The 12,610-nt window shown below is 29.9% G+C and overlaps 1 protein-coding gene across 2 annotated transcripts in view; it reads right to left on the minus strand.

Annotated features, from left to right (window-relative positions):
• LOC143228679 (gamma-aminobutyric acid receptor subunit beta-like) overlaps positions 1-12,610 on the minus strand; it is a 77,058-nt gene that overhangs the window by 23,283 nt on the left and 41,165 nt on the right. For both annotated transcript variants that reach the window (XM_076459939.1, XM_076459940.1), the window contains one exon: positions 1,298-1,380. In XM_076459939.1, the coding sequence (XP_076316054.1) occupies positions 1,298-1,380 (83 nt within the window). The remainder of the gene's footprint in view (positions 1-1,297; positions 1,381-12,610) is intronic.

Genomic DNA, 12,610 nt, shown 5'->3' on the forward strand with positions numbered 1-12,610 from the left:
GATTGATGTTCACTATAACAATAGTCACGAGAGCTGATTGATGTTTACTATAACAATAGTCACGTGTTGATTAACGTTTTCTATAACAATAGTCACGAGAGCTGATTGATGTTTACTATAACAATAGTCACGTGTTGATTAACGTTTTCTATAACAATAGTCACGAGAGCTGATTGATGTTTACTATAACAATAATCACGTGTTGATTAACGTTTTCTATAACAATAGTCACGAGAGCTGATTGATGTTCACTATAACAATAGTCACGAGAGCTGATTGATGTTTACTATAACAATAGTCACGTGTTGATTAACGTTTTCTATAACAATAGTCACGAGAGCTGATTGATGTTTACTATAACAATAGTCACGTGTTGATTAACGTTTTCTATAACAATAGTCACGAGAGCTGATTGATGTTTACTATAATAATAGTCACGAATGCTGATTAACGTTTTCTATAACAATAGTCACGAGAGCTGATTGATGTTTACTATAACAATAATCACGTGTTGATTAACGTTTTTATAACAATAATCACGAGAACTGATTGATGTTTACTATAACAATAGTCACGAGTGCTGATTAACTTTTACTATAACAAGTCACGAGAGCTGATTGATGTTCACTATAACAATAGTCACGAGTGCTGATTAACTTTTACTATAACAAGTCACGAGAGCTGATTGATGTTTATTATAACAATAGTCACGTGTTGATTAACGTTTTCTATAACAATAGTCACGAGAGCTGATTGATGTTTATTATAACAATAGTCACGTGTTGATTAACGTTTTCTATAACAATAGTCACGATAGCTGATTGATGTTTACTATAACAATAGTCATGTGTTGATTAACGTTTTCTGTAACAATAGTCACGAGAGCTGATTGATGTTTACTATAACAATAGTCACGTGTTGATTAACGTTTTCTATAACAATAAAAACTACCGTGTAAAGGCCAGTTTACTTTAGACAGTATAATATAGATATCCATATTGTTAGAACACCAGAAAGTTTCCGTCTGAGGGACATAGCTTACTTTAAAACAGAACTGTATTGAAACACATACCTTTATAACATCATATAGGTTTAAAGAAACAGAAGAAGAAAATTAAAAGATGACGCTGAAGAAAAGATATTAGAGCAAAGAACCATATAAATATTTCGTTAGTATCAATATCATCATAGCTGATTAGCGAAGACTGAGAAAATTGTATTTGTAGATACTAGAGGAAAAAATTATTCTAGATTCATATTGTGTGATATAAACATAAAAAATTTAAAGTACTCTTACAGCTTTCTATTTCAACCGTACACAACTGTCGATCCATTGGAAAATACTGAAGGTCCATGGGACAACTGGATGTCACTGTCAGTCTGCAGGAAAAATGTACAAAACTGATTAGATCAACAAGTTATGTTAATAGATGGGTAAAATACAATACACATTAGGCCAATAAGTAATGTAATGGATAATAAAAATTTATAAGTCAAATTAGGTCAGGAAATCTTTAGCACTAACTTGACAAACAATTAAAATATACACTAAATCAAATAGTTTTCACAGTTAAACTTTGTAATAAAGATATCAGTAGTTAGATATTGATGTTAGCCAACAAAACAAAGTTAACTTAAAATAAATCATAGTTAACCTAATAAAGAAATATAACAGGAATAAGTCATGTTTCTATTAACTTGAAAAACAAAGAGGCTGTTAATAATCAAGATAATTCATGATAAATCAAGACACTGTCAGGGTTAGCCTAACAAACAAGAGCAGTACTAGATAGTAAATATTGTCATATTTGCAATCTGATGACATTGGATAAAGCAGATATTTATCATTGTTAACCTAAGAAATAAAGATATTAAAGGATAAACCAAATACTTTATTAGTTCGTCTAAAAATATATTTTAGATACTGTTCGAACAATATTTTTTATGTCTAAAGCTATTATTACATATTCTATCAAATCATTCCCAGAACTCAGAAGTATAGATATTGCCGACAGACATAGTCTAAGCTGATTATAAATTATGTACTTTATGGTTTCTGATACTTTATCTTATTATGACATACTGGGCATTATTGAAAGAAATATTAGATTTTTTGGCATCATGTCCGATAAAGTAGTCTATCAAAAAGAAAATCCATATTTTATAATAAAAATAGTGTTATTTTGTATTTTTTTTGTCTATAACTGTGCTTCTTTCAAAGGTTTTAAGTTTGCAGTTTTATGGTTAATTATTTCTTCCAACAAAAGTACATTTTGTTCTGTTTGTCCTAATTTTATTTTCATGCGTTTCTTTCCACTGTAATTCTGGTTTCATGGTTAGAGCACAGTTAACCACCTGATTTTCTTTAAGCCTAACTTCAGATAAACCTTTTCTTTAAAAATTATCGAGTTTAAACAACATGTTATTTGAAATTAAGAATGTTTACTTGACAAGTTTATGACAAATTGTAGTTGTGATCTCTATCTTTGTTACAACTGACAAATTATGAAGTAAGAAAGACAAAATATTTACTAAAACTCCATTGACGAAAGTGGTTTTAAAGTGTTTAAAAAGTTCAATTAATTTATGTTCCTTTACATATTGTCACTAATATGTGAATCCACTAAAAATCACGTTATACATTATTGTTTATTGTAATCAGCACATACAAATATATTATCGTTTATTATAATGAGCACATGAGTATAATTATTTATTATATTCGGCACATGGATATACATTATCGTTTATCATAATCAGCATATGTATATATATTATTATTCATTACAATCAGCACATGGGTATATACTATTGTTTATTGTACTCAAAACATGGCTATATATTATTCTTTACTATAATCAGCACATGGGTATATAGTAAAATATATAGTTGTTGAGGATGTAGTATATAAACCCAATGTTTAGTGGTTAAGAATGTTGTATATAAACCAAATATCTAGTAGTTCAGAGTGTAGTATATAAACCCAATATTAAGTAGTTCAGGATATAGTATATAAACTCAATATTTAGAAGTGCAGAATGTAGTATATAAACCAAATATTAAGTAGTTCAGCATATAGTATATAAACTCAATATTTAAAAGTGCAGAATGTAGTATATAAACTCAATATTTAAAAGTGCAGAATGTAGTATATAAACCCGATATTTAAAGGTCAGGATGTAGTATATAAACCAAATATTAAGTAGTTCAGGATATAGTATCTAAACTCAATATTTAAAAGTGCAGAATGTTGTATATAAACCCAATATTTAGAAGTGCAGAATGTTGTATATAAACCCGATATTTAAAGGTCAGGATGTAGTATATAAACCAAATATTAAGTAGTTCAGGATATAGTATCTAAACTCAATATTTAGAAGTGCAGAATGTTGTATATAAACCCAATATTTAGAAGTGCAGAATGTTGTATATAAACCCGATATTTAAAGGTCAGGATGTAGTATATAAACCAAATATTAAGTAGTTCAGGATATAGTATATAAACTCAATATTTAGAAGTGCATAATGTTGTATATAAACCCAATATTTAGAAATGCAGAATGTAGTATATAAACCCAATATATAGAAGTGCAGAATGTTGTATATAAACCCGATATTTAAAGGTCAGGATGTAGTATATAAACCAAATATTAAGTAGTTCAGGATATAGTATATAAACTCAATATTTAGAAGTGCAGAATGTTGTATATAAACCCAAAATTTAGAAGTGCAGAATGTGGTATATAAACCCGATATTTAAAGGTCAGGATGTAGTATATAAACCCGATATTTAAAGGTCAGGATGTAGTATATAAACGCAATATTAAGTAGTTCAGGATATAGCATATAAACTCAATATTTAGAAGTGCAGAATGTAGTATATAAACCCGATATTTAAAAGTCAAGATGTAGTATATAAACCCAATATTTAGAAGTGGAGAATGTTGTATATAAAACCAATATTTAGAAGTGCAGAATGTTGTATATAAACCCAATATTTAGAAGTGCAGAATGTTGTATATAAACCCGATATTTAAAGGTCAGGTTGTAGTATATAAACAGATTCAGTTGTTCAGGATGTAGTTTATAAACTCAATATTTAGTAGTTCACGATGTGGTATGTAAACCCAATATTTATTTGTTCAGGATGTAGTATATAAGCTAGATATCTAGTAGTTCATGATGTAGTTAATAAAACCAATATTTAGTAGTTCGAAATGTAGTATATAAACTCAATACTTAGTAGTTCAGGATTTAGTATATAAACCCGCTTAGTTGTTCAGGATGTAGTATGTAAAGTCAATATTTAGAAGTTAGTATGTTGTATACAAAGCAAATATTTAGTAGTTCCAGATATATTATACAAACCAAGTATTTATTGATTCAGGAAGTAGTTTATCAATGAAATATATTCTACATCAAGATGTATTACATAAACCCAATATTCAGTAGTTCAGAATATAGTTTATAAATCAAATATTTAGTCGTCCAAGATATGTTATATTGGAAAACCGCATATTTAGTGGTTCAGGATGTAGTTTATAAATAAATATCTAGTAGTTTAGAATGTAGTATATAAACCAAATATCTAGGAGTTCAGAATGTAGTATATAAACCAAATATTTAGTAGTTCAGAATGTAGTATATAAACCAAATATCTAGTAGTTTATAATGTAGTATATAAACTAAATATCTAGTAGTTCAGAATGTAGTATATAAACCAAATATCTAGTAGTTAATAATGTAGTATATAAACCAAATATCTAGTAGTTAATAATGTAGTGCATAAACTAAATATCTAGTAGTTTAGAATGTAGTATATAAACTAAATATCTAGTAGTTCAGAATGTAGTATATAAACCAAATATCTAGTAGTTAATAATGTAGTATATAAACTAAATATCTAGTAGTTTAGAATGTAGTATATAAACTAAATATCTAGTAGTTCAGAATGTAGTATATAAACTAAATATCTAGTAGTTCAGAATGTAGTATATAAACTAAATATCTAGTAGTTTAGAATGTAGTATATAAACTAAATATCTAGTAGTTCAGAATGTAGTATATAAACTAAATATCTAGTAGTTCAGAATGTAGTATATAAACTAAATATCTAGTAGTTAATAATGTAGTATATAAACCAAATATTTAGTAGTTAATAATGTAGTATATAAACCAAATATCTAGTAGTTAATAATGTAGTATATAAACTAAATATCTAGTAGTTTAGAATGTAGTATATAAACTAAATGTCTAGTAGTTTAGAATGTAGTATATAAACCAAATATCTAGTAGTTAATAATGTAGTATATAAACCAAATATTTAGTAGTTCAGAATGTAGTATATAAACCAAATATCTAGTAGTTTAGAATGTAGTATATAAACTAAATATCTAGTAGTTCAGAATGTAGTATATAAACTAAATATCTAGTAGTTCAGAATGTAGTATATAAACTAAATATCTAGTAGTTAATAATGTAGTATATAAACCAAATATCTAGTAGTTAATAATGTAGTATATAAACTAAATATCTAGTAGTTTAGAATGTAGTATATAAACTAAATGTCTAGTAGTTTAGAATGTAGTATATAAACCAAATATCTAGGAGTTCAGAATGTAGTATATAAACCAAATATTTAGTAGTTCAGAATGTAGTATATAAACCAAATATCTAGTAGTTTAGAATGTAGTATATAAACTAAATATCTAAGAGTTCAGAATGTAGTATATAAACCAAATATTTAGTAGTTCAGAATGTAGTATATAAACCAAATATCTAGTAGTTTATAATGTAGTATATAAACTAAATATCTAGTAGTTCAGAATGTAGTATATAAACTAAATATATAGTAGTTTAGAATGTAGTATATAAACTAAATGTCTAGTAGTTCAGAATGTAGTATATAAACCAAATATCTAGTAGTTAATAATGTAGTATATAAACTAAATATCTAGTAGTTTAGAATGTAGTATATAAACTAAATATCTAGTAGTTCAGAATGTAGTATATAAACTAAATATCTAGTAGTTCAGAATGTAGTATATAAACTAAATATCTAGTAGTTTAGAATGTAGTATATAAACCAAATATCTAGTAGTTCAGAATGTAGTATATAAACCAAATATCTAGTAGTTTAGAATGTAGTATATAAACCCATTTAGTACTTAAAGATGTAGTATGTAAACCCATTTAGTACTTAAAGATGTAGTATGTAAACCCATTTAGTATTTAAAGATGTAGTATGTAAACCCATTTAGTACTTAAAGATGTAGTATGTAAACCCATTTAGTACTTAAAGATGTAATATGTAAACCCATTTAGTACTTAAAGATGTAGTATGTAAACCCATTTAGTACTTAAAGATGTAGTATGTAAACCCATTTAGTACTTAAAGATGTAATATGTAAACCCATTTAGTACTTAAAGATGTAGTATGTAAACCCATTTAGTACTTAAAGATGTAGTATGTAAACCCATTTAGTATTTAAAGATGTAGTATGTAAACCCATTTAGTATTTAAAGATGTAGTATGTAAACCCATTTAGTACTTAAAGATGTAGTATGTAAACCCATTATTTAGTAGTTCAGGTAAAACATGCTATGTATAGAAAAGCTTTGACAACTGAGAGAAAACCGTATAGTGTATTTGAAGGTGACTATGGGAAGAGTGGGTACGCAACTTGTATACGAAATATACGATGTTTTAGATTTAATTAAAATATACCAATATACAAATCTTACTTCACCTCCACATCCATGTATTTAACCCTACCGTATAATCATTATGTATCTGAAGGTGCTTCCTGCAAGAATTAAAGTTTGATATAAACCTTTATTTGATATTGTGTGTTTCCTTTATAAATCGTTTGATAGATCAACCATTAACTTTATTTGATATTGTGTGTTTCCCTTATGAATCGTTTGATACATCAGCCATTAACTTTATTTGATATTGTGTGTTTCCTTTATGAATCGTTTGATACATCAGCCATTAACTTTATTTGATATTGTGTGTTTCCTTTATGAATCGTTTGATACATCAGCCATTAACTTTATTTGATATTGTGTGTTTCCTTTATAAATCGTTTCCTGCTTCTTCAGGTTCACCTTATCCCTAGTTTTGTGTTGATGAAAAAGAAAAAAAAAATTGGAATAAGAACACCGTGAAAAAACTGATTTGAAGAACAAACCTGAGCTGGTCTGAACAAAGGGTATGAGTCTCAACTGTACTGAAGTTCTCACTCCAATACCTGAGCTGGTCTGAACAAACGGTATGAGTCTCAACTGTATTGAATTACTCACTGCAATACCTGAGCTGGTCTGAACAAACGGTATGAGTCTCAACTGTATTGAAGTTCTCACAACAATACCTGAGCTGGTCTGAACAAACGGTATTAGTCTCAATTGTACTGAAATACTCACTACAATACCTGAGCTGGTCTGAACAAAGGGTATGAGTCTCAACTGTATTGAAGTTCTCACTACAATACCTGAGCTGGTCTGAACAAACGGTATGAGTCTCAACTGTATTGAAGTACTCACTGCAATACCTGAGCTGGTCTGAACAAAGGGTATGAGTCTCAACTGTATTGAAGTTCTCACTACAATACCTGAGCTGGTCTGAACAAACGGTATGAGTCTCAATTGTACTGAAGTACTCACTGCAATACCTGAGCTGGTCTGAACAAACGGTATGAGTCTCAACTGCATTGAATTACTCACTGCAATACCTGAGCTGGTCTGAACAAACGGTATGAGTCTCACTGCATTGAAGTGCTCACTGCAATACCTGAGCTGGTCTGAACAAACGGTATGAGTCTCAACTGTATTGAATTACTCACTGCAATACCTGAGCTGGTCTGAACAAACGGTATGAGTCTCAACTGCATTGAATTACTCACTGCAATACCTGAGCTGGTCTGAACAAACGGTATGAGTCTCACTGCATTGAAGTGCTCACTGCAATACATGAACTGGTCTGAACAAACGGTATGAGTCTCACTGCATTGAAGTGCTCACTGCAATACCTGAGCTGGTCTGAACAAACGGTAAAAGTTTAATATAGAATCATTTTAACAATAGATTTTGAGCATCATGTACGTGTTAGGCCTAATTCAAGACAAGATTCCACAAGGAGGGTTTTACTTGAGTCTTTCCAAAGCCATAGAGTAGGTATTATTTTGATTAGCTTAGGTTTGTTCAAAAATCTCATCTCTATATCCTGGTTTAGCCAATTTAATCTTTTCACAAAAAACTAATTTATTCGTTCAACGTACCGGACTTCATGCTTTTGAAACGCAGTGTTCATTTTTGTGTAGAAAAGCGATTTCTTTATTTTCATCGTTGTACTATAATTTACAATTTAATTGTTCCATGATGATTCCTTATCTGTAAACTGAGACAAACAATAACTTTCTATACTAAGAGAACAACCAGAACACTGTCGTTATCCCATAAGGTACCAGATTCGTGTCTGAATGTTTGTCAGAGGAGTGTTAACTGAGACAAACAATAACTCCCTATACCAAGAGAACAACCAGGACACTCTCGTTATCCCATAATGTACCAGATTCGTGTCTGAATGTTTGTCAGGGGAGTGTTAACTGAGACAAACAATAACTCCCTATACCAAGAGAACAACCAGGACACTCTCGTTATCCCATAAGGTACCAGATTCGTGTCTGAATGTTTGTCAGAGGGGTGTTAACTGAGACAAACAATAACTCCCTCTACCAAGAGAACAACCACAACACTCTCGTTATCCCATAAGGTACCAGATTCGTGTCTGAATGTTTGTCAGAGGAGTGTTAGCTGAGACAAACAATAACTCCCTATACCGAGAGAACAAACCAGGACACTCTCGTTATCCCATAAGGTACCAGATTCGTGTCTGAATGTTTGTCAGAGGAGTGTTAACTCAGACAAACAATAACATCCTATACCAAGAGAACAACCAGGACACTCTCGTAATTCCATAAGGTACCAGATTCGTGTCTGAATGTTTGTCAGAGGAGTGTTAGCTGAGACAAACAATAACTCCCTATACCAAGAGAACAACCAGGACACTCTCGTTATCCCATAAGGTACCAGATTCGTGTCTGAATGTTTGTCAGAGGAGTGTTAACTGAGACAAACAATAACTCGGTACAACAAAAGAAAAACATCCAGAACGCTTTCGTTACCTTGTATGTCATTAACAAACAGTTTCGTTGCCAAAGCTTAAATGCGAAGTTTGAAATATCTTATACATATGAAGTGTTTCTTCTTATTTTTACAGAGAGAATGCGATGTAATAAGTAGCATGTTACACAATCAATACATATTGTCAGAGATCAATACAGTGAAAATAAAGTTAAATAACAACAAGCTTCATAGCTATAAAAATAGTCACAGAAATTATTGTACTTTTGTTCATATTTAATATTGTTTTTCATTGATATATATATATATATTTGTCTTTTCTATCGAGATACCCCAATTCCCATAATTTCTGTAATATCGTAGTTGGTGTTATTACAACAGAAGTACAATATTGTTATTTCCAGTTAATACCATTTTCTACCACAAGGGTGTCACCAACATCTCTAATTCCCATTATATCAAGACTAGAGTTTTGTCTTATAACAACACAAGAATATCTTTACTTTGTTCATGGTTAATGTAATTTTGATACCATGAAAAAAACAACAACACCTGTAGTTTTCATAGCTAGATGAGACGTTGCTTATATAATAAACTGTAAATCACAGAATGGTTTGCCTCACAAAATAATGTTAATAAAGACGACTCAAAATATACTTCATTCAACACTTTTCCGATGACGTAGAATTTACATAACTATAAACGTTACAATATCATACAGATAACCAGGTTTATCGTGTAATTCCTTACGTATCTGTTCTATCAAGTACAATATTATACAGATATCTAGGTTTATGGTGTAATTCCTTATGTATCTGTTCTATCAAGTACAATATCATACATATAACTAGGTTTATCGTGTAATTCCTCATGTATCTTTTCTATCAAGTACAATATCATATAGATAACTAGGTTTATCGTGTAATTCCTTATGAATCTGTTCTATCAAGTACAATATCATACAGATAACTAGGTTTATCGTGTAATTCCTTATGTATCTGTTCTATCAAGTACAATATCATACAGATAACTAGGTTTATCGTGTAATTCCCTACGTATTTGTTCTATCAAGTACAATATCATACAGATAACTAGGTTTATCGTGTAATTCCTTATGTATCTGTTCTATCAAGTACAATATCATACAGATAACTAGGTTTATCGTGTAATTCCTTATGTATCTGTTCTATCAAGTACAATATCATACAGATAACTAGATTTATCGTGTAATTCCCTACGTATTTGTTCTATCAAGTACAATATCATACAGATAACTAGGTTTATCGTGTAATTCCATATGTATCTGTTCTATCAAGTACAATATCATACAGATAACTAGGTTTATCGTGTAATTCCTTATGTATCTGTTCTATCAAGTACAATATCATACAGATAACTAGGTTTATCGTGTAATTCCCTATGTATCTGTTCTATCAAGTACAATATCATACAGATAACTAGGTTTATCGTGTAATTCCCTATGTATCTGTTCTATCAAGTACAATATCATACAGATAACTAGGTTTATCGTGTAATTCCTTATGTATCTGTTCTATCAAGTACAATATCATACAGATAACTAGATTTATCGTGTAATTCCCTACGTATTTGTTCTATCAAGTACAATATCATACAGATAACTAGGTTTATCGTGTAATTCCATATGAATCTGTTCTATCAAGTACAATATCATACAGATAACTAAGTTTATCGTGTAATTCCCTACGTATCTGTTCTATCAAGTACAATATCATACAGATAACTAGGTTTATCGTGTAATTCCCTACGTATTTGTTCTATCAAGTACAATATCATACAGATAACTAGGTTTATCGTGTAATTCCTTATGTACCTGTTCTATCAAGTACAATATCATACAGATAACTAGGTTTATCGTGTAATTCCTTATGTATCTGTTCTATCAAGTACAATATCATACAGATAACTAGATTTATCGTGTAATTCCCTACGTATTTGTTCTATCAAGTACAATATCATACAGATAACTAGGTTTATCGTGTAATTCCATATGTATCTGTTCTATCAAGTACAATATCATACAGATAACTAAGTTTATCGTGTAATTCCCTACGTATCTGTTCTATCAAGTACAATATCATACAGATAACTAGGTTCATTGTGTAATTCCTTACGTATCTGTTCTATCAAGTACAATATCATACAGATAACTAGGTTTATCGTGTAATTCCTTATGTATCTGTTCTATCAAGTACAATATCATACAGATAACTAGGTTTATCGTGTAATTCCCTACGTATTTGTTCGATCAAGTACAATATCATACAGATAACTAGGGTTATCGTGTAATTCCTTATGAATCTGTTCTATCAAGTACAATATCATACAGATAACTAGGTTCATTGTGTAATTCCTTACGTATCTGTTCTATCAAGTACAATATCATACAGATAACTAGGTTTATCGTGTAATTCCTTACGTATCTGTTCTATCAAGTACAATATCATACAGATAACTAGGTTTATCGTGTAATTCCTTATGTATCTGTTCTATCAAGTACAATATCATACAGATAACTAGGGTTATCGTGTAATTCCTTATGAATCTGTTCTATCAAGTACAATATCATACAGATAACTAGATTTATCGTGTAATTCCCTACGTATTTGTTCTATCAAGTACAATATCATACAGATAACTAGGTTTATCGTGTAATTCCCTACGTATCTGTTCTATCAAGTACAATATCATACAGATAACTAGGTTCATTGTGTAATTCCTTACGTATCTGTTCTATCAAGTACAATATCATACAGATAACTAGGTTTATCGTGTAATTCCTTATGTATCTGTTCTATCAAGTACAATATCATACAGATAACTAGATTTATCGTGTAATTCCCTACGTATCTGTTCTATCAAGTACAATATCATACAGATAACTAGGTTCATTGTGTAATTCCTTACGTATCTGTTCTATCAAGTACAATATCATACAGATAACTAGGTTTATCGTGTAATTCCTTATGTATCTGTTCTATCAAGTACAATATCATACAGATAACTAGATTTATCGTGTAATTCCCTACGTATTTGTTCGATCAAGTACAATATCATACAGATAACTAGGTTTATCGTGTAATTCCCTACGTATCTGTTCTATCAAGTACAATATCATACAGATAACTAGGTTCATTGTGTAATTCCTTACGTATCTGTTCTATCAAGTACAATATCATACAGATAACTAGGTTTATCGTGTAATTCCTTATGTATCTGTTCTATCAAGTACAATATCATACAGATAACTAGGTTTATCGTGTAATTCCCTATGTATCTGTTCTATCAAGTACAATATCATACAGATAACTAAGTTTATCGTGTAATTCCCTACGTATCTGTTCTATCAAGTACAATATCATACAGATAACTAGGTTTATCGTGTAATTCCTTATGTATCTGTTCTATCAAGAATAATATCATACAG

The sequence above is a fragment of the Tachypleus tridentatus genome, chromosome 10, assembly GCF_004210375.1.
Source record: "Tachypleus tridentatus isolate NWPU-2018 chromosome 10, ASM421037v1, whole genome shotgun sequence".
In the NCBI taxonomy this organism is placed as follows: Eukaryota; Metazoa; Arthropoda; class Merostomata; order Xiphosura; family Limulidae; genus Tachypleus; species Tachypleus tridentatus.